This window comes from Onychostoma macrolepis, chromosome 24 (assembly GCF_012432095.1).
Source record: "Onychostoma macrolepis isolate SWU-2019 chromosome 24, ASM1243209v1, whole genome shotgun sequence".
NCBI lineage: Eukaryota > Metazoa > Chordata > Actinopteri > Cypriniformes > Cyprinidae > Onychostoma > Onychostoma macrolepis.
The window spans coordinates 16,662,597-16,686,610 of NC_081178.1; the positions used below are offsets into that span (position 1 = coordinate 16,662,597).

The following is a 24,014-nucleotide window of genomic DNA, read 5'->3' on the forward strand; positions in this document are numbered from 1 at the left end:
AATAACAGGTAGCCCATTTGAATTATATAACATTTAGGCATTTATAACATCTCAATTTTCAATTTTATTAACAATAGAAGTGAAATCTTATTGTAGTCTTCAGATCTGGGTACTGTCTTATGTTTTAAAACCACTTACAGAGGAAGTTTGTTCCCATCAGGCTAACATGACAGTCACGACATATTACATATTTCATGGCACACTCGTTTTATGTGTTTTTGGCGCCACCTATTGTTATGGGTGTATTACTGACATGTCAAAGTCTAGACCCCGAATATAAGACGACCGCGTTTTTTCAGATGTATTTTAAAGAAAAAAACATCGTCTTATATTCGGGTCAATACGGTATTTGAAATCTGGATATTCATTTTTAGATTTGCTAAAGATTTAACAGTGTTGTTAAATTATTGATGTTTTAAAGATTAACCTAAACTTAAAAATAGGAGAAATGAGCATGAGCAATTATATGTACAATATCAACTGATAAATATCCAGTATCGATTCATACCAATAAATAAAAATCTCTTATATCGGCCAATAACCGATGTGATTCCGATGTATGTCATACTTAACAACCATGTGTCTGGTAGACACGACTCCAAACGAGCATAAGTATACAGTGTTCAAACAGTCCACTAACTACTTGATTTTGAAAATATGCTCTTTTGCAAATTCTCTTTTTATTTTTTGGCATGCTCAGAAGAAAGAACGAACTGAGGGCATTATTTAAATAACAGGTCCCTTCTCGGCCTCCAGTCTTCTGTTCGGCCGTCTCTAGGGGTCCCTCTGCTCTTCACAGTTAAGAGTAACCCCACCCCGGTCACCCCATTCCAATCCTTTCATGTCTGTCTTTGTCCCCTAGGCCTAATTTCAGGGGGATTGGATCAGGCTTGAAGCGGAATTGGTGGAAGCACTGAATAGAAAGCAAAGGCTTTTTCCTCGTTCCTTTTCCTCCCATAATCCCCTCTAATCTCTTGCCATGCCGGCCGTGTTTGTTTGGCAGTGTTGTAACGGAAATTAGATCGCAAGGCTTTCATTTTCTCTGTTTCCCCAAATTTAACAAGGTAGCCCCAGACTTTTGTCTGTGGTAATCCCCGGTCTGGCTTTGACCAACTCGCACAGCTAATATGCATTTGATTAGAGCTTTAAACGCTGCCATAAGAGCCCTTAAGGGAAGTTGAAGAAGTTCCAGGAAGTAAAGGACTTTACTCACTATATTTTGTTTGATTTTTGTTAACATTTGATCTTATTAACATTTTGTGTCGCTTTCAAGAGTATGCGTGCAAAGTTAGAAGTTGAAAGGCTTATTGTTTGTGTCATATGTCTGTGTCTAAGTGGATTAAAGTATGTTGTGTGATGACTTACAGTTGTATACGTACTCACGAGAGAGAGAGAGAGAGAGAGAGAGAGAGAAGCAATACGAAAGATAGAAACTATTATCTGTTCTTTGACAAGAGAGAGTGAGAACAAGTTGTACAGAAAATTGCCAAAGTTCACAGAAACAGTGTCAGCGTTTGTCATTGTAGCAGTTTACAGAGAAGTCAAGATACATTAAAAGTACAGCTCTTTCATATGGCATTATGACTATAAGCATGGTATGTTAGTCACACAAATGTGTGACTGTGCAAGTGTTTGGTGTTGGGTTGTCCTCTAGTTTAGGTAAAAAATAGATCAATAGTAACACATGTAACAAGTCAAAAAAAGTATAATCAGCAAGAAACTGTAACAGACTTTACAACAGAGCTGTGTTTTTGTGAATCCTGTTCCACCTTCAAGAGGTTATTGCATAACAGCTATCAAGGCTTTGAGTTTTGTGCAAGTTCTCACATGCTTTATCATGTGACCGACACGGATCATAGGTTTGACACCCAGCTCATATTGTGTATCTGTAAAAACACAGCAGGCACTTTGCACGAATAGGATGTAAAATAAGACCTGAAGAATTTAACATATGTATATTTGCAAAAAATGACTAGTGAAATAAGGTGTTTAACTGTCAGAAAAGTATTAGCCGTTATGGAGACTGCTGTTTTTGCAAAATTTGAGATGTACCTGAAGAAAAATTACACTTTTGTATTATTAAAGTCAAGACTAAAGAAGGTGATTAATGCATTAAAGACTATACTTTTCAGACAATGTAGATAGCAGTTAAATAATAGCACTAATAATAGCACTAGCATAAAGTATTGTATTTTGTGCCTCTAATGCTATAATGTGACACCAAAGTTTACTATATTTATGGAATTATTTGTTTGTAGGTATATGCTGGTCTGTAAATGTATCAGAGCGTTGTCATATAATCTGAATATCTTGAAAAATGAAGTGCATATGACTTTAATCTCTCGTCATCCAATTAAAAAGCAGGAAATCCTAAACGTAGCATTTTCACGTCACATGAGAGTCATCCCGCTTCTTCTATCTTCCCCCTCTATGGAAAAAAGAAACATTTGATATCAACACACAGCAGTGGATGTTCATAAACAATGTTCCTTGTGTGCATGAAACCTGAGCGTAAATCAATATGCCAATGAAAACTTTAGGACATAATTATTTGTTGATGTGTAAAATAAGACACGTGGTTAATGGTTTATTGACTTGTCTTTGTCAGGCATGACAGGCTAAATTACATACTGTATAAATATGGAAATAAATTCAGTAGGGAGGATTGCCTGCAAATCTCCTAGTCTAATTGTGTTTGGTTCAGTTATTCAAATAATTCAAGCTTGATTTGAAGCCAAAACACACATGACGAAGACCATGCTCAAACACACACACACACACTGATGTTTTGACCACAGTTGTTGCTATTGTAATTTTCAGGGAACAAGAGATGCATTATGCTTTCATCCAGAGCTTTTATTGAAGTACACTTACACACATGTGAATGAGCAAACACACATACACAGAAACACATGATCAGGCCTTCTCAGTTCAAGCAGGCATGGAGATACTCAGACAGATTTAACAGACTAATGAAATAAGCCCTGCACCTGTTCAAACACACTATTTCTGTGTGTGTCTGTGTCAGAGAGAGAGAGAAAGAAAGAGTCTTGATCATTGTCGTAACTTCCTGTGGAAACTTTAGGCCAAAAACATACAGTGAATGGACTGCAACAGAGTGAAAATTTATTTCATTCACTGAAATAATGTTAAAATACCAAATTACTTTAATCTGTTGTTTATCTTTGTAATATACTAAATAAAAGAAAAAGTCACATGATGAATCAAAGTTCATCACAGGTTGCTCCTCTACAAGTTGAGATGCATACTAATATATAGATAGTGTAAAATTTCATTCACACAAATACAAAACAGCATCGTGGGAACACAAATGACACTGAGATAATGCAATAAAAATTAACTTAGCAATATTAGATGTAATGTAAAACCCTAATGTACATAAGTGGTCATCAAATGTGACCCTGTACCACAAAACCAGTCATAAGTAGCACGGGTATATTTGTAGCAATAGCTAACAATACATTGTATGGGTCAAAATAATCGAATTTTGGGATATAAAGTAAAGATCATTTTCCAATTTACATGAAGATATTTTGTAAATTTCCTACTGTAAATATAGCAAAACTTCATTTTTAATTAGTAATATGCATGGCTAAGAACTTAATTTGGACAACTTTAAAGTAAATTTTCTCAATATTTAGATTTTTTATTCATTAATTTCAGATTTTCAAATAGTTGTATCTCGGCCAAATATCGTCCAATCCTAACAAACCACACGTCAATGAAAAGCTTATTTATTCAGCTTTCAGAAGATGTATAAATCTCAGTTTCACAAAATTGACCCCTATAACTGGATTTGTGGTCCTGGGTCACAAATATGAAGTGTTACACAGAGAATTCTGGGTCAAAATTTGTCATTTTATGGTTTTCCACTGTTAATAATAAGATGACATGATAAATTTAACAGTATTTTACTGTAGAACTACATGAAATGTCACATTAGATATATTATAGCTTTTCACCGTATAGTAAGGAAACTTACCGTTAACCAATTTCTTACCGCAACAGTTTTATAGTCTTTTACCATTAAAATTCAAAGATCATTTGAATGTGTAACACAAGTGTCTGTGTGTTGAACATCCAGCCGTTAATTTAATTAAAGTGATTTAATGAGATTGTTTTAACAGTAGTGCACCTATCCAGATCTGAATCTCTGTATCCGTACCTACACACACACACACACACGTCTAAGCTCATATGCATGCAGCCGTGTGTGTCTCAGTGCCAGTCTGTTAAAACAGCAAGCGGATTATTGTGCAGCGTGACTGACCACAGTTTACAGACGACTGCTAATTTGAAACAGACCCATAAAAACCAATGCAGTCTGCTAAATTCTGCATGAACGTATGGTCAGACTAGTCTCTTTTGACTGTCTGCTTGAAGTTTGGTCCAATTTGCAGATCATTCTGACCAAAAAGTGCCTGAAGTTTTGAATTTGGGTATCCAAGATGTTTTTGGGCAAATCGAAAATCGATCATCTCACCGGTGTGTGTCAAGAATAATGCCATCTTTTTCCTACACTTAAACTTTCTGGTTGTAGGTTTTAACAAGGCCTTGTGGCCATTTATCTAAGAAAGAGAAAGCAAGAGGAGCAGAAAATGAGTGGAAAAAGGGGGCATCAGAATTTGTGTTTAATCCCTCTTGGGCCAAATTCAAACCAAATGTGCTCATTCCGTCATCTTTTGATTTCTTTATTTATCACAGGTTTAATGTTTCATGTCAGCCTTCCTCCAGCAAATTTTCTACCTTTTAAGGTAATGCACAAAGAAAACCAAGAGATGAGAACCTGGAGAGGTTGAGACAGGCAAGAGCTTTCATGTTATTCAGAGAGTGTTGCTCAGGTAACATTTGGAGGTGATTTTTATGCCTTCCACTGTATCAAACTCCAACAAATCTGCTCTCTGTCTAACACACACACACAGATATATACTGTATATATATATATATATATATATATATATATTTCTTTTCTTTCTTTCTTTTTTTTTTTTTGCTGTATTGTGTCAGTAGGAAATATCAGTTTTAACATTACTTGTGCCGTTAATTGTAATAAGCGTGTGCTCCACTAGTGCTAAAACTTTTCACATATATACATATATATATATATATATATATATATATATATATATATATCAAATAACTGGCTTAAAAAACCCTTTTTTTGAAAATGTTAATGGCCTAAGACTTTTGCACACTACTCGGCATATATAAATTTTTTACAAAAATATAAAGCAGCACAACTGTTTCCAACATTGACCACCAAAATCAGCATCGGAATGGTTTGTGAAGGCTCATATGACACTTAAGACTGGAGAGACGTATAGTTGCAGAGAAAATAGCATTTAATACATGACATTTAAATAGAAAACAGTTATTTTAAATTGTTGTATTTCATAATATTAATGTTTGTAATGTATTTTTGCTCAGATATTGGCAGTGTTGATGAACATAATACTAGAGAGGTGGCAGGAAATGTTGGACATGTGCACAAGTTCTGGCGGAAAGTGAGATTTAATATTTTTCTGTCTTTACATGTTTGAAGTGGTAAAGTGGTAAGTGAATTACGTATTTATTCATAGGATTCACCACCATGGTGATATGATGTTGCAAAATAGCATGCTGGTGTCCTGAGGCACATAAAGACTTGGAAGTCTCACCTGTTCTGGGTGTAGCCTGAACGCTGACTCACCCCAGCACAATGCTCTCATTGTTTGAGATTCAGAGAAGCAGGGCAATGTTTCGAACCAAGGAACATCATTCTGTCGTCTTTCTATTATTTTACAAAGCTCTTTGGCTTAAAGGCGCGTTCTTGTCTGTTTCTTCTCTATGTCTCTGCTTTGTCTGTTTACTATTTTTGGATGATGCAGACGTATTCAGAAAATAAATGCTTTGCTGTGTACTGCCTTCTAAGGTGTATTCTAATTAAAATGGAACCTGATTTGATTTGGTACTATCGCTTTAAATGAGTTACTGGTTTAAAAAAGGCTTTGTGCTAAATAAAAGTGGGCCGGAGGTGATGGAAAAGTCTGAATGACTGTTTTGTATTTTTTACGTACCGAAAAAAGAACACATTTAGTTTCACTCTAAACCAGTTTATCTCTGAATTCTGTTCATCTGTCAAGTCATATGGTTTTTCCTGTTGCTCCTCATTGCTGCGTTTGGAGCCGGATACATCTGAGTTTGTCTAGTATCCTCAGGCGTGAAGTTCTGCATTCTGAAGTGCACTGATCGGAAATCTTTCATCCGCTCAGGTCATATCTGAAATCTCAGTGACTTATTCTTTTATTTTTTGTTGCATGCATGTACTTATCAGATGTAGATACAACATTTTAAGTGGTCTCAATGGTCGTATGTTGATGTTTACTCCATCTGTTGTGTTTACTGCTTGTTATTTTTGAATGAAATGGCAGTTTATCAGCAGCTTATCTATTCATCTTTCGTTTTTAGTAGATTGTGGTAAACCAGTAGCATCGCTTTATGGATGCAGACTCTGTTTAAAGCAATACTATATCCACTTATGCTTTTTAATTACATTGTGGGATGCATATGAACCATGACCACCTATGTCTCAGTGCACACACGCACATACTTGCACAGTTTTTCCAAAATATGAGCTTCCATCTGAAGCTTATTAGTGTGATTAGTCTACTCTGGGAGACCTTCTTGGGTGGTCAGGTCAGATCAGGCTGCCCATGTGTGCTGCCTGTTTAAAAACCAGCATAGATTACAGATGATCTGTATTTAGATGGAGCACAATGACACATTATTTGATCCAAGCAGAAGGTTTTTTTAACCATGAATACCATGATCGCTCAGTGTTTCTTTCTTTGACTTCTTTCAGCCCTTTCATTTCACATGTGAGATGGAAATGTAACACTTCTTTCTCACTGTGATGAATGAACAGAATAGCCTTTCTAGACTAAACTAGAGCATTGAAGATCACATAGACATTATTTTTGTGTGTATTCATCAGTGTTGTTATTGTTAATTGAAAAACTAAAACTGTTGGAAAATATGTTTTGCTTGTTGAAATAAAGCTGAAATAAAATCTAAATATTAGATGAAAAACAGAAAGACTTTAATGAAAATGAGAAATGTTGCCCTGTCAGCTTTCTGAAATTAGAAAAGTTGAAGTACTGAAATAACCAAAATTACAACTGAAATAAAATAAATGTAAGCTAAATTGAAATATTAAAAAAACAAAAGCTAAAAAAGACAAAAGCACATAACAAAATTGCTAAAATTAAAATGAAAACTGAACTTTTTAAAATAAAATCACTCAAAATCTTATTAACAAATGTTATTAACTCAAAATATTAATAAATACTATAATAGCTTATAAATAATACTAAAATAACAATGGTATATATGTTTAACATGCAAAGTGTAATTTTGGAGAATTTAAGTATTTTTAGTTAGTTTTATTCTCTAAATTTCTTTTTTTTTTTTTTACATTATGGTTCTAAATGTAGAAATATATTAAGAAATATTATTTTAATGTGATATCAGCAAGTATTTTTTGAGATTTCACAATGGATCATTTTTTTGTAATTTATTTATTTTTATTTTATTTTTCCTGCACAAGCCACTTACCAAATACAATTTACTTTTTCTGTTCGCATCACATATTCGAATACATTATGTGTAATTCTTTTTTTTTTTTTTTCTTAAACCAGGCTTAAGATGGCTAAAAGACCACCTATGACCAACAAACCAGTTTAGATTTCTTATGTTTGAAATGTTTTCTCTCTTTTAATGTGAAATCTTATGTCTTTTTTTCTCTCATTCAGGTTCACAGGGAGATGATGTATGCTGGACCGAGTGGTCATCCTCTCCGGCAGCCCCCGATGGGTCCTCCTCCACCCCATATGCAGGGCTCCATGTCCCCTACCACACCTCATGCGATGCCCCCCTCCCCATCCCGTATCCCCTTCGGCCCACGCACCTCAGGCGGTGGGGTTGCCACGATGCCACGTGAACGAGCAGGACACACACTCCCCGCCCCCGCTCGCGCATCCTCCCCCTGCCCGAGCGCCATCCTCGAGCGGCGCGACGTCAAACCTGACGAGGACGTAGCTGCAAAGAGCATGTCACTGCCCGCCCGAGCCGAAAGTCATTATGCTGACCCCTATATGTTACATCACCATGCCCTGCCCCCTGACACAGTAGACCACGCCTACCACCGTACCACCATGCGCTCTTACAGTAACCCTGGCGTTCCTATAGAGCCCACGGACCATCCTTCGCTCTTCCGACAGAAAAGCAGGAAGTATACAGATAGTCAGCTACCCATGCTAGGCTCCAAAACCCCGCCCCCTTCCCCACACCGGATGGCTGAGATGCGAGTAATGGACATTCACACAATCCAACCGCAGAGTTCCATGACTCTCGAAAGGGCATCACCTATCAGACAATCATTTAGGAAGGAGGCTCCTCTTGCTATGGATACCATGGTAAAGGCAAGGGGTGGCATGGGGTCCCCGGCCACCCCTGATCTTCATGTTCACAATCCTCTTGCCCCCCCAACAGACCCTCAGACACGGTAAGTCATCATTAAAAGTAAACGAGAATATTGAAGCATGAAAATAACTAACGTTCCATCTACAACATCCCAGTATACATCAGCATCCGTGGTATGTTCGTATTCTAACTCTGCATCAGTTTATTGTCTTCCACTGCATCATGGCATTCCCTAACTGCATCCAAAACACATCAACAATGTCTTGTCTAAGTACTAGCAGCTATTATTGGATGTGCGTGTTAACGTTTAAATAGAAATTTGTAACCAACTTGTCGATTACTCTAACAAACATCCAAAAGAGAGTCAAAAAACAGTTTGTATATAGTAAATGACCCATCTGAAATAGCCTATTTATTCTATCCAACAGTCAAACTTCATACTGAATGCTGCTGAGAAGTAGGTCATATACTGTCTATGCAATGTGCTTGTCTTGCATTATGATCGTTGTATATAAACGTAAGTGTTCACTTTTTAGCAAATATAGACATATACTGTATATTAAAAGTAACTGAATCAATAGCCTCAATAGCCTATTATAAGCAAGTATGTTTCATTTATAATGTTTACTCTTTAAACTGGTATCAAATTTTGTAAAACCTATAAGCAAGCTATATATTGGTATATGCCAGTTTGACATTATATTCAGTTTTATTCTAAGTCAAAAGACATATCCATATAGCCTATTTGCAATGTCAAGTAGCAGCATTATCAATTAGTCGACTATATCCCTAGTTATGTTCACGTAAAATTTTTTAGGGTTGATTATCTGTTTAGCTGGGTTTGTTTTCAAGAATACAGCTTTACGTAACTCAGAAAAAGACTTTGAACTGTAATTCAGTCAACTTTGTTTTGCTGTGTTGGTTAAGTGGACTTAATCGTACCCTTTATGTTTGTCTGTGCCTTGTAAATCAGATTTATTGTGCTTGGCGATGTACTCGCTGGCTGAGAACAGTCAATACACAGAGTCAACATGCTAAACTGTTTTTAAAGGGCAGAGCACATGCAGGCCAGACGTTTCTAACATTATCCTGTAGAGCAAAGAAATAGTGGTTCAGTGTGTGTGTTGGCACAGAAAGGGCAAATGGGCAGTTTAGCTTTAAAAAAAAAAAAAAAAAAGACTTTAGTTAATCATCATTTGAAAAGTTAATGTTTTTGATTTTTTGTGTTTTTTTGTATGTGCTAAAAAAGATCATAGGCAGGAGTCCAGATCATACTCCCTTTCGCTTAATGCTTTTTGTAGATAGGATTGACCGTAAATCAAGGAAGTCTTTTATAATTGAAATGTAGTTAATATGTTGCCAAGAGATTTTTTTATTTTTTTATTTTTTATTTTTACTTCATTTTTATTTATTTTTTCTGTGCAGTTTCACATAAAATTCCCAGTTTATGAATGGCAGCATACGTTTAAAAATTTGGGGTTGGTAAGATTTTTAATGTTTTTTGAAAAGTCTTATGCTCAACAAATATACAGTAAAAACAGTAACATTGTAAAATATTATTACAATTTAAAAATACTGATTTCTATTTTTATACATTTTAAAATGTAATTTATTTCTTTGATGATGAAGCTGATTTTTAGCAGTCATCATAACTCCAGTCTTCAGTGTCACATGATCTTTCAGAAATCATTCTAATTTGCTGATTTGTTGCTCAAGAAACATTTCTTAATATTATCAATGCTGAAAACCATTGTACTGCTGAATACCTTTGTGGAAACTTTTATGTTGTTGTTGTTTCAGAATTTTTTGATGAATAGAAAGCACAGAAAAGAACTGAATTTATTTTAAATAGAAATCTTATAATATTATAAATGTATTTACTGTCACTTTTAATCAGTTTAACGCAATCTTGCTGAATGAACATATTAATTTCTCACTCATTCATAAATAAATAAATATTTTACCGACCCTAAACTTTTAAATGGGAGTGTGTTTAAAAACAACACTGTAAGTGATAAAGCAAGTATTGCACTTGGTAAATTTTATTTAAAACTTCTGTTTGAGCATTAAAGTACAAGAGACTGATAGTAAAATTATTTTCATGTTATAGTCAATAACCAATAAATGGCCATTTTTAGTGTAAATACATTAAAACTAAACACTAAAATCAATTGTTAAAGGCTACAAGTGAATTTAGGCATTACAAAATTTTAATGTACAGTATGAAAAATTGATATTTTAGCCAAAATGCTATATTAACCAGTTAGTATATCTTGTCTTTTTATTAATGATGAATGAGTAAAATGGCCTTAGATAACTGAGCCATCTCAGGAGGTACACAGTCCTACTGTTATTTCAATTTTTTCCCCCTCGCCCGTCTCCACACATGCCCCATCAGTAGTAAGCATGCGATATGCTCTATCTCTCTGCAGAGAGAGAATGAAGGCCATGGAGGAGCAAATAGCCAGTCTGACTGGTCTTGTGCAGCATGCTCTCTTAAAGAGCCACAGCACTAACAGCAACAAGGAGCACCCCAGGTAAGCAGGGCAGGTTCCCAGAATATCACATCGTTTCCCAAATCAAATAAGAAAAGAAAAAAGGAGGAATATGGTGGATTAAAGGTGGTGGTAATCATACTCTGGGTGTTTGAAAAAGACTCGGTGGGCTATATGACTACTAACTGTGCATGAACTAAATTAACTCATTCTCACAGTAACTGGTGCCTTTACGACACAGACTAACTGCAAGTGTTTGTAGAGTGATTTTGTCTGTGTGTGTGTATACATGTGCATATGTGCATTCAGTCATTTTATATCTCTTGCATTTTTCCAGTGAGAAACCAGTCAAATCTGGATCACCGGCTCACAGCACATCTAGCACAGGTAAATTCCTTCTTACCATTGCTTCCTGTCAACATATATTCTTATCTATTATTAGTAATATAAGGCAAATTCTGTAATACTCTCTTATCTGCCATCAACATTCAGAAAATACACATTTATATCATTTAAACAAGTCTTTGAATATCTCATAAAAATTTTATTTCACAAACTTTGGGGAATGCAGCAGTGCGATCTTCTGAAGTGTGCATTTGTAGACTTGCTGCATTATATTCAGATGGCCACTGTCATATTCATGTCATATACATCGTGTAATGTATGCAAAATTAGCACATTATTAAAAATATATGATTCCTAGTGCTCACAGACTAGGATTACAGAATCAAGAAGTTGCCATCTAAAGTATAAATCTGTTTATTTTTTTGTGTTATTTTCATATAATTTCAAATGAAGCAATTGTTTTGCATGTGTTTTTACTATATTTAAATTAAATAGTGCGATTGGCTTTATATCGGCCAGCCTGCTCTCTAAGATATTGGCATTGGCCATAAAAAAACAACATTGGTCGACCACTATTTGTGTGTGTGTATATGGTGGCTCTTGCAGCAACAGATTGTAATGCAATGGCTGTTGTGCATCCCAAAAATCCGATCTCTCCCACTCATCTGTCACTCAGATTTGCAGCCTGCCACAAGTTTCCTACTGTTTCCACACATACATGCTGACGCGAACACTGAGAGTGAGTCACTCAAACAGTATAAGCCATGAAAGAACAAACATGTCTACACACTGTTTTGTGCACTCACATAAATATGTGCTTTTGCAAGAACTGACCTGAAATGCTGTATTTTCAGTTATGCTCAGTGGAGATTGAAATGTAATCTTGCCAAATGTCATGATCAAATATGGGTACAACAACAAATATCACATTTTTTTTTTTTTTTTTTTTTAATTTATTTATTTACAGGGGCAATGCACATTAATAAACATAAATGTAAATGTGCCAGAATTAGCCCAAAAGGCTATTTTACATCTGTAGACCCTTGACAGAATGTTAAAACGTCACCCTAAAAACAAAGACAAACCGTCATACGATACACAGCATATAAAGAGAGAGTAAGGGAAGAGAGAGAAAAAAAAAAAAAAAAAAATTAAAATTCACACAAACAAAATCGCTACAAAAATACAAAACATAAGTAAATTAGAGAGAGAGAGAGAGAGAGAGAGATGGCAACAGGAGAAGGCAACATAGCCAAGAGCAATTAGCGCAAGGAAGTCTATTGTCAAGAATACAATACTAATGTTGACAGTGCTGAGTTGTCAGTAACCATTTTTTAAGATGAAACTGAAAAGAACCAAAAGTATGTAAACTTCTAATTGTTAATGGGATGGAGTTCCATTCCCTTGCAGCTTTGACTGAAAATACAGACTGACTGAATTTACTTCTTTTGAAAGGAATGATACAGTCCCCTCTTTCCCCACCCCTTGTAGATCGGTGAGCAGTTGTTCTAATATTCACAAACTGTTTTAGTGGTGAAGTCAGGCTATGCATAGTCTTAAATAGCAGACAGATATGTACATATTTGATCAAGTTATCCCAGCTTAACAAATTGTATTTTTTTAGTATTGAACAATGATGAAACTGAACTGATTTCTTATCAAGAGTTTTTAGTGATTGTTTATACAAAGACTCTAATGGTTTCAGAGTAGTAATGCTAGCTTGCGACCAAGTAGTTAAACAGTAAGTAATATGAGAAATAATCATGGAATGCATATACATCAAAGCAGCCTCAGACGACATATAATCACGAATAAATCTAAAATTTGATAAACTAAATCTGACCCGGTCACAGACCTTTTTAACCTGCGCCTTAAATGAAAGTTTGGAATCAATCAGAACACCAAGGTACTTATATTCAGATACAACTGAATATAAGTACATATCCTTAAGCTTAGGGCCAATATACTGTATGTGAATATGTGTTTGTAAGACACTTAAATTGATTATATCAACAGCATAATTTCTTGATCTATAAAAAGATTATAGGTTCTCTTTAAAAACAATATATATAAAACTTGGATCATCACATTATTGCTAGCAATCCGTCTACATCTATATCAAATAACTATGTCACACATACATTTGAGAGCTCACTCTGATGTCTTACCATGAAATACTTATGTTTGTTATTGTAGGTCATGTTTTTTTGTGCGTTTTTGTATTTTGTTTAGGAGGTTCTCCTGTATTAGCACCAAAAGTTGCTGCAGCACCTCCTGAGCATAGCCCCGCCCCTACACCACCACTAGGCCCCGCCCCCTTGCATGTGAACCTACACCTGTTCAGGAAGAATATCTTTGAGCTCCGCCTCCAACTGCAACATATGAGACAACTACAGGTAATGAAAGCCAGTTAATATCATGAGAAATCAGCTGTTATATTATGCATTTTGCCCCATACATGTTCAACAGGTGTCTTAATGTTCATTCTTATTTTAAAGACAACATGAAACAACATTCATAACTCATTTATCTAGAAAAACATGACAGATTTACATTCAGTAAAATAATATTCAGGGCAAAATTATTTGACAGTTTTACATTAAAATCATTACAACACACTACAGTTCAAAAATTTAGGAGTCAGAGAGAAATGTTTTTACCTTTATTTAGCAAAGACGCATTAAATTGATTAAACGTCACAGTAAAGACACATATGTGACCCTGGACCACAAAACCAGTCTTAAGTGTCAATTTTTCGAAATTCAGATTTATATATCATCTGAAAGCTGAATAAAAAAGTTTTCCATTGATGTATGGTTTGTTAGGATTAGACAATATTTGGCCGAGATACAACTATTTGAAAATCTGGAATCTGAGGGTGCAAAAAAAACTAAATATTGAGAAAATCGCCTTTAAAGTTGTCCAAATGAACTTCTTAGCAATGCATGTTACTAATCAAAAATGACGTTTTTATGCATTTACGGTAAGAAATTTACAAAATATCTTCATGGAACATGATCTTTTCTTAATATCCTAATGATTTTTGGCATAAAAGAAAAATTTATAATTTTGACCCATACAATGTATTTTTGGCTATTGCTACAAATATACCCCAGCGACTTAAGACTGGTTTTGTGGTCCAGGGTCATACATAATGTTACAAAATGAAGTAAATGTGTGTGTTTTCAGCTTCAGAATCAGGAGTGTGTGCGTGCTCAGATAAAGCGTGCGGAGCAAGAGATCAGTGTGACGCTGGCTGAAATGCTGAGACGTCAGGAAGATCCGACACAGAAACAGAGGACACTGGTGGAGGAAGAGAGACACCGATATCTCAGCATGCAGGAAGGAGTTCTCACCCAGCTGGGGTACGACACTCACACACATACTCCATGCAATCTGAAATTCACTTTCCTGTGGGCAAACAAATGCCTTTTATTTTACAGTTTTTCTCAGTCGCAATGGTGCATTTCTCAGATCAGAAATGAAATTTTCAAAACTACTTGTTCAACCTCCACATCATCTAGTCACTTGTGCACATCATAAAAGCAGTTTCTCATTCTTTTGAACAAGTTGTGATTGCTTTGGTACATTCATGCAACTGATTATGTACATTTGTCGGTGGTTTCCTACATTATCAGTTGTTAATATCATGTTGCTCAAAATGTATTATATAGTTCTCCGTGCAATAGTCATTAAATGCAAAATGGATGATCTAGTTGTCATAAACTGTCAAGCATATTTTCTACACATTTCTATTAGACTTTTTGTAAATTTGCCATGAACTGTGCAGGTGAATCTTGACTTTCTCTAATGAAGAGAATATAGATCAACCAATTATAAACCAGTTCTCTGAAATAGCTCAGAGGTGCATCTCATGAACCTTCAATTGGAAAGCATATATAGACAGAGGACAACACAACAGTTACAAATTCTGACAATGAATGAACATCCAGAAGTGGATTAAAGATGCATGGTGGAAGGGTACAGAGGCAAAACAGAGGAAGAGGACAAGGACGGAGGTGCATATCAGATGAAATAAAGGCCACTATTGTGGACCATGTTGTCAATCATGGCCTTACAATGGCTGAAGGGTGCAGCTTAATATTGGGAGATCGACCATATCCTCAATAATTCAAACATTTCGAAACAGTCTCTTTCAATCAATATCCCACATATACAGTAATGTGTAAATTTGTACTTTTGAAATTGATATATGGCATACATAAGAAGTGCAGCAGTGGCTGTCATTCAAACTGTTGCCATAGTTTACATCAGGTAATGCTAACAGAGTGCACTGTTATATTGACAACATGACTAAGCATTTAGACTATCTTGTTTGTGAACAATGAAAGGACTTTTCATTCTGATGACACTGATATGTTCATTGACATAAATACTTACTTTTGAGAGATGAACTAACGATTTTGAGTAAGTTACAGGCTTTTGCAGGAAATCCATTGTGTGGTGCTGTTTGGACGAATTGTTTTGAGAAATGCACATACTTCGTTGCAAATATTAAGGATGATTCGAGAAATGCACCAAAGCGACTGAGAAAAACTGTAAATCGTTCCCCGTACGATCCATTACAGCCCCTTTTTTAACTCATAGCCCTGTCCACCCTGCTGTGTGTAAACCATAATTAAATCCCACTTTAATTTAACTGGTTAACAAGCGTGATCTCCCGACAGCTTTAAACATGCACAACTGAACTCAGTGGGAATAAACACTAGGCAGAGCTCAGGAGCAGCATTAACACTCTGTTTTCTTTGGTTTTACGCCAGTGCCCAGTCAGCAAAGGTCTCTGGGTGCCTGTGAGCAGTGAATCGTTGAGCCAACAAGGACAGTTTGACTTTTACATGTGTGGCAGCTTAGGAATGTGGCATCAAAACAGCAGTTTTCTCCTCTTTGTGAAAGGAGATGTGCCTCATCTTATATACCAAATTACACATCATTTATTTAATAATGTATTTAATGTGATGTAGAACATAATTTAGTTTCAACATAAACTTTGATGTTATGTATTTTTTATTTTTGGAAGCTAAAATGAGTGTACAAGAATGCATCATAACAAGATCTGTTGTTTAAAAATGCTAGCTAGATAGATAGATAGATAGGTCGGTGCAGACCCATTTAAACTGCTAAACTGTAAAAACTGCTCACTTGACACTTCAGATTTATACTTTATTCTTATGTTACTGCTTATATATACACTAACAGGGTCCAAAATTAACACTCAACAAATGCCAAATGGGAGTGAACACTGCCTAATCAGTCTTTAACTCTTTTAAACATGGTTTAAAACACAATATAAAAATGAAAGTTATTGCTGGTATCCAGAACTAACACATTTTTGGTACTGAGCCACCTATATGTGTATATAAACATGACAAAAAATAAAAAATGTTGTGAAAGGGAGCATTTTATAGGAAAATAGGGGGCAAATTACCAAAAGAAAAAAAAAAAGCATTCAAACAGGGGGCCACAGGATGACTTAAAATGGTTTAAAATCACATTTGTTTTTATTTTAAAATAATCAAACTCATTTTAAGTGTGAAAAAAAAAAACAGGTGAATATTGTGTGAAGGCTGAGAACCACTGATATATAAACAAGCATGGTGTAACATAAGCAAATCATCGTGGCCATAATGTAATGATTCTCCTAAGCTCTCACTAAATCCTGCAAGCACTGGATAGTTTTCTTCAATCAGAATTTTAGCTGCCAAGACAACATAAGACACTTGGAGGCAAAATGTCAAGAGTATAATGTGAAATCTACACTGCCCTCTGGTGCCATAACAGTGTAATTTCAATATTGACCAAATGGTTTATGTGGATGGATTGGCTCGTCAGTTATAATATAAGATATTAGCATTGCTATTTGTGTCATAAGTGTCGCGTGTGTTTGTGTGTAGGGATCTGGAGCAGTATGTGGAGACACTGAGGACTGACTCCAGCCCTGCTGTGTCTCAGAGAGCCGTGACGCTGAAGGAGGTAGAGGAGGGAGCTGTCAGTCTGAGGAAGGTGGGCGAGAACCTGGCTGGACTGAAAGGTACAACAACATAAATTACTCACTGAAATACCTCAGTCAAACTATTTTATATAATAATTGATTGTAAGCAACTGGACTTTGCTTTCGTGTTATTCAAAATGTTTCAGCGCCTTCCTTAGTTAGAGGAAGTTGAGTATTCTCTGTTATTACACTTGCCCACACGTTAATATTATGTAACTTAAAGAAACTGTGGGCCAGCTGTGTCCCTGGAGGTGTGAATTGTGATAGATCCACTGCAATAAAGATTTTATCACAACTTTGTAGGTAACAGATACAAAAACACTGCTTGTTATGACTTGCTTACAGTGCTATAATGGCATCTTTATATAGAATAAGCTCAAATTTCACACCTTCAAGGAAAATCCCCCTACTTAACTCTCAGTCGTATGTAAATAGGTTAAATGTCAGACGGTTTCCCACCTGATAATGACACTCAATTTAGTAGCAAAACATTGTTTTTTTTCTGCAGGGGAGTTTCCAGCTCTTCAATCCCGTATGCGGGCGGTGCTCAGGGTGGAGGTGGAGGCTGTAAAGTTCCTCAAAGAAGAGCCGCACAAGCTTGACAGCATGCTGAAGAGAGTCCGAACCCTCACGGACACACTCAGCAACCTTCGCAGGTACAGACTGAGAGAGAAAGAGATTGAGACAGACGTTTCAATTGCGAATATAATAAGATTGTGGTTAATAAAATACTTTATGACAAACTTTATGGATCTGTACATCTTCTGATTCCAGCCACGTATCCGAGCGTTATGGAAATGAATATGCAGTTTCTGTTCTCCATCTTTCATTCTGATTGTAATCATGTGTGAGCAGAGACTCTGTATAGGTTTAGACAGATGATAGATCTGAAGCATCTGCTACTAGTCACTTCCTTTCTCCTCCGTGTCAGACCTGATCAGACTCAAGCCGGTTGCCGTTCTCTGTGAATGTGCGAATGCAATGAATATATATAATGAATATATATAATATCCAGCACTCTGGAAAATAGTGTTTTGTTTCTAAAGCTGCTGCGTGTTTCTGCTCCGCTAGCGGCACCAAATGTAATTGCAAAACTAAACAGATTTTTACACATTCTGAAGAAAATGTGTGTGAAATAGGTGGTTGCTAGTGTGTTTCGGGTGGTTTCTAATTGGTTACTTATTGACCCCAAGTCAAAAGTTTTCTCCCCCAAGTCTAGATATGACTCAAGTTTCTTCTTCTGTGGTAGTCACTAGGATTGTTATCTGCCAATCAGGTGAAAACCTGAGTTTAAATTAAATTACACTGACTTGTTTTTCTTTTTTCTTTTTTACATAAATTTAATCACATTATATTTTATATAATGTAATTCAATTTAATTACTGTCGTTAATTTAATGTAATTAAATTTAATTAGATTGTATTTTAGATTTTATTTTAAATCATATTTTACTTGCTGATTTTCTTTTATTTTTTTAATTGTATTAATTTTTATTTACATCCTTTTTTCTCTTTCTCGTTTTCTTTTACCCTTTTTTTATTTTATTTTATTTCTGTTCTATTTTAAATGTATTTCTAATTTTATTTATGTTTTTATTTTTAAATGTTAACGTTTTTTAAAAAAAATATGTATATAATAATTTATTAATTTCAAATACAAGAACTGTATTTTTGTTCAGACAAATGTTCTAAAAGCCCCACACAACCACCAGAGGAACTCAGCTGTGATAGGTGTATTTTAATACTTTTAAACAATTACACACTGTAGCTTTTACTCCTTAAAAAATATTATAGAGATGATAAAAATAAGCTCATGATTTTAAATGTGGTTAGATTTTACTGTATTGTGAAAGTTTTCCTCATTGATTTGTATTTGATTTATCATTTATTCTTTAGGTCTGCCACAGATAGCCTGCTGAAGCCCTCTGACCCTGTTTCCTCAACACCTGCCTCTGAAAAACCAGAATCAGCCATGGTTGAATCCCTCGAGACTGCCTCAGTTGCACCTCAGAGCTCCACAGTGAGGTCAGAGGTTATGACGTCAAACCCTGTGGTGATCCACCATGCCCAGGCCTCTCCGGTAGCTTCACAACAATCCCAGCATTCAACAGCACCCTCACCCATTCCCCCTGCTGCACAAAGACGAGAGTCTACCCCTTCACCCACCAAACAACTCAAAAAACCCTCATTCGAGCAGACACTAATACCAAATAACAGCAGTAATGGAGTCTCTGCTAATGGCATTCATGGCAAAGGTCCTTCCCCAAACTTCATTGAGGAGATTCATGCAAGCCGCAGCAAGAACAAGAACAGGGCTGTGTCCATAGAGGTGAGCATTGTGCATGTTAAACCAAATGAGTGAGTTAAAATTGTGCATTCCATTGTTTAGTTACTCGTTTTATTGGTATCTTCAGGCTGCAGAGAAAGAATGGGAGGAGAAGAGGCAGAACATGGGTCATTATGATGGGCAGGAGTTCGAACGGATGCTCCAGGAAGCAGAAGCCAATATGCTGAGAGGAATGCCAAACCTTGAGGTGCCCAGTGAACCTGAGGGCTCCCCTGCAGTGGTTCCTGCCTCCCTGGAGGAGGTGGTGGAAAAAAATGAGCCCACAGCAGCACCAGCAGAACAGGGTAAGAGACTGAAAGACACATCAGAGCTCTTGAGACTACTGTTTGGCGATGTTTATACTTAATTTTGTGTCTGTAGATGACAATCAGCCAAATTCTGAGAAACCTACTAAGACTGCGCCAGAGAAACCTCCCAAGCCTCTGGAGAAACCAGTTAAGTCAGCATTGGAGAGACCTCTTAAAGCCAACCTATCCATCAAATCCAGCCTGGAGAGACAAAGTAAGACTCAGGAAAAAGTTGTTAAGCTTCAGACCACAGAGAAAGCCAACAAGTCTCCTCCTCCACCCCCACCTCGACGAAACTACACCACCAACACTGGGATGACCACCACCCGATCTGGAGAGGTCATTTACACCAGCAGGAAGGAGTCTGTTATGGTACAAATGTGTTTGTAGGACAGATTTTTTTCTTTACTTTGTCTTAAGTTCAATATATATATAAAATTATATTAAATTTTAATTATATTTTTAATAATTATTAATATAAATTAAATAATAAAATCAGATAGATCTATAAATATTCATGAAATTTAAATTGTATTTTCAAATAATAATTATCATTATAAAATGAAATAATACAATTAAATAAGGGTCATTAGTTAATGCTAATTAATGCATTAACTAATATTAACTAACAATGAGCAATACATTTGTTAAATAATTTATTCATCTTTGTTAACATTAATTAATAAAAGCACAACTGTTCATTGTTAGTTCATGTTAGCTCAGGTTCGTTAGTTAATATTAACAGACAAAACATTGGATTTTAATCATATATTAGTAAATGTTGTAATTAATATGAACTGATATTAATAAATGCTTTATTTTTTATTATTAGTTCATTATTAGTTCAACAGATGGAACCTTATTGTAAAGTGTTACCAAATAAAAATATTTATATAAAATGAATATAAATGCTTATTTAATTATATTTATGTTTTTAATGATTATTGAAATAACTTGTTTCTTAGGAGGGTGAAGAGGAGTCCAACAGTACAGCATCTCAGCCTGAACCAAAATCCTCTCCAGAGGTGAAGCCCAAACCCATTACTCCTCCACCTATCGCTGCCTCGGCTATCACCGAGGAAGAGGATGAGGGAGACAAGATTATGGCAGAGCTACAGGTGAGATACACGCATAAACTCAAACATACATACATACATATGCACACTAATACAGACTTGTAGCAAGCATAACTTCATGTTCCTAATGGGTATAAATGTTTATACATGCACATGCTCACTTACTTTCACTAACTATAGGTGTTTTGATGTTTAAATGTATTGGGTGTGAAATTGCTTTTGTGTGGGTGCTAAGATGCTTTTGGCGTGCCCTGTGGCTCATTCGGTGGCAGTTTAATTTCCCTTGCAGTAGATTAGCTTCTTTTCTCACAATTCTATAAATTCATAACATAGTTCTCATAAAGAAAACAAAACAGCCTTTTAAAATAATACACATAAGCATACATGCTTAATAGGACAGAAAGTGTAATGTAATCAAAGATATGTAAAAATAAAAATATATGTAAAAAGAATTGCATATAAATAAAAATTATAATATTAATAGAGATAGATAGATAGATAGATAGATAGATAGATAGATAGATAGATAGATAGAAAATACATTATTTTTTGTCATTTCATTTTAATGACAATAAAATACATTATAGGCAGATAATCTAATTAATTTGATTAAACTAATTGTAGGTCATTTCTATTACATTGTACAGTAATCTTGAACAGGTTTGCCCAATTTTCTATGGGCAAATTCTAATCTTTTACCCCCTTCCTCACAAATTCTTCTCTTCAGGTTTTCCAGAAGTGCTCTTTTAAGGAGGTAGGGCTCAAGGGTTTGGTAGAGCCACAGATCAGAGAGCTAAGACCTGGGGTCTTACTGCCCCTTAAAGATAAGAAGGTAAAGGATATGATGTCCTTTAGTAGACCCTCCAACTGCCTGCCTGTGCCAGCCGCTTGTCCCTGATGGCTGTTCTTTGCGATGCTTGTATGGCTTTCTTACCCTTTGCTAACTTCCTCTGTACACTCTTGTGATGGGTATCTGACAGCAAAAATGATCTCACTGTTCTTTAAGTTTAAATTCTGTTCCTTTTCTTTTATTTCTGCTGAACTCATGACCTGTGCTGATTGTAGTGATGTAGTGTGAGCCAAAAGGGGAAACAGATATGATTGGGTTTGTGTGCTCTGAGTCATCCAATCAATAAACTAGATTTTCGACACTCTGCTGTCAAAGGGTGTTGTGTGTGTGTTTTCTTTTTTACATTTAGCATTTTAATAAAAAAAAAAAGTGTGATCTCAATTGGAGACAATTCAATTTCCGAAGCTTACCTGAGGTTACATTTATGCTTTACAATGTACATTTACAGGTTGAGTTATCTAACTGGGTGAAGCATAATCAAATTGTCCAGGGCAAAGTGTTAGCAATTTAGCAGACTTACGAGAAATTATCAGGACCTACTGTCCTACTGTGCGCATCTAGTTTTTCTTTAAAAAGGGTCAATGTCTAAATCATATGCATCAGTAGAATGCAACTTAGAATTGGTTTGTTATTGAGGATTTTAGAGGACACTTTCAGCTAGCAGTCTGGAGTTCAGAATTTGTTCTTTGATCTTCTCACTTTGCTGCATGCCTGCTACTGTATAAGCCTCCTTACTTATTTAATGGGTTTTCAGTCTCACTTTCTCTCTTTACCTTCAATTTCACAGTATTTTCTCACTGTCAAAAATTGTGCAGTGTAATATAGAATTTACAGGTGAAATATAACCAATAAGAACCTTGTTATGCTCAAAATTGCATTCAGAATGGAAAAAGTTGGAAACTGTTGGTACATGTAATATAAATTTAAAATGACGTTTTTGTTGTTCCTTTCCATTTTTGTGTATAATTTTGAGCTGTTTTTTCAGATTAGTTCACAAATGCCTTTGGTCTAGCTCCAGATTATGGTTTTAATCCCATGAAGTTTTTTTTATTTTTTTTATTATTATTAATCCCATTCATTCATGGCATATTTTAAAATATGATTATTACTGTAGAGAAGAGAAATAGTCTATATGTACAGCTGTAACATATTATTGGCATCATTAAGGTTAGAAACATGTTTCATGACAATTCTTAATATTAAAAATAGTGCTGTCAAACCACGTCAATCATTAATCGCATCCAAAATAAAAGTTGTTGTTTACATAATATACGTATGTATGCTTTGTATATTTATTATGTATATACTGTATAAATACACACACATGCATGTACATATTTCAGAAAAATATGTTATGTTTATATTTTAAATATATTTATTTATAATATAAATGATATGAATATAAATATAAACATGTAAATACATGTAAATATTTTCAAAATATATACAGTATGTGTGAATTTATATATACATAATAAATATACACAGAACACACACATATATTATGCAAACAAAAACTTTTATTCTGTATGCGATTAATCGTTTGACAGCACTAATTAAAAAATATTTTGATATATATGGTAGAATATATGATCCAAGAATATGTTGCGTCAAAAGCAGCCTAAATGTTTTCAGTGGTCTTAGAGTAGCTTATAGACTGCAATTGTTTCTTTGTGAAGTGATGTTGTTCCCCACAAACCACAGAATACTGAAAACCAAGACGACAAGAACCCTGACACAGATGAGAATGCCAACAATACAATTCGTCAGAGTCCTGGGGTGAGCTGCAGTGTTTATTATCACAGTTGCACAGTTATTATAAACTTATTATAAACCCCTAAAAGAAAAGTAATGGTATGATAGTTTGAGCTCTGTTTAAAAAAAAACTCAGTCTTAGTGACGACTGGTCATTTAATAGTTATGGGGTAGTCGTGGCCTAATGGTTAGGGAGTCAGGCTTGTAACCTGAAGGTTGCTGGTTCGATTCTCGTGCCGGCAGGAATTGAAGGTGGGGATTGTGAATGAACAGCACTCTCTCCACCTTCGATACGATGACTACCCCTAATTGCTCCCCTGGAGCAAGGCACTTGGATGGGTTAAATGCAGAGCACCATTTTGAGTATGG

At 35.4% G+C, this 24,014-nt stretch overlaps 1 protein-coding gene across 11 annotated transcripts in view; it reads left to right on the forward strand.

Annotated features, from left to right (window-relative positions):
* si:ch211-285f17.1 (sickle tail protein homolog) overlaps positions 1-24,014 on the forward strand; it is a 132,880-nt gene that overhangs the window by 102,629 nt on the left and 6,237 nt on the right. For 8 of the 11 annotated variants that reach the window (XM_058765012.1, XM_058765011.1, XM_058765007.1 and 5 more), the window contains 13 exons: positions 7,812-8,563; positions 10,914-11,018; positions 11,314-11,363; positions 13,554-13,717; positions 14,511-14,686; positions 17,234-17,370; positions 17,840-17,987; positions 19,227-19,659; positions 19,745-19,961; positions 20,038-20,336; positions 20,930-21,082; positions 21,768-21,872; positions 23,595-23,669. In XM_058765012.1, the coding sequence (XP_058620995.1) occupies positions 7,812-8,563; positions 10,914-11,018; positions 11,314-11,363; positions 13,554-13,717; positions 14,511-14,686; positions 17,234-17,370; positions 17,840-17,987; positions 19,227-19,659; positions 19,745-19,961; positions 20,038-20,336; positions 20,930-21,082; positions 21,768-21,872; positions 23,595-23,669 (2,814 nt within the window). The remainder of the gene's footprint in view (positions 1-7,811; positions 8,564-10,913; positions 11,019-11,313; positions 11,364-13,553; positions 13,718-14,510; positions 14,687-17,233; positions 17,371-17,839; positions 17,988-19,226; positions 19,660-19,744; positions 19,962-20,037; positions 20,337-20,929; positions 21,083-21,767; positions 21,873-23,594; positions 23,670-24,014) is intronic. The other 3 variants (XM_058765010.1, XM_058765009.1, XM_058765017.1) reach the window with 3 other exon arrangements.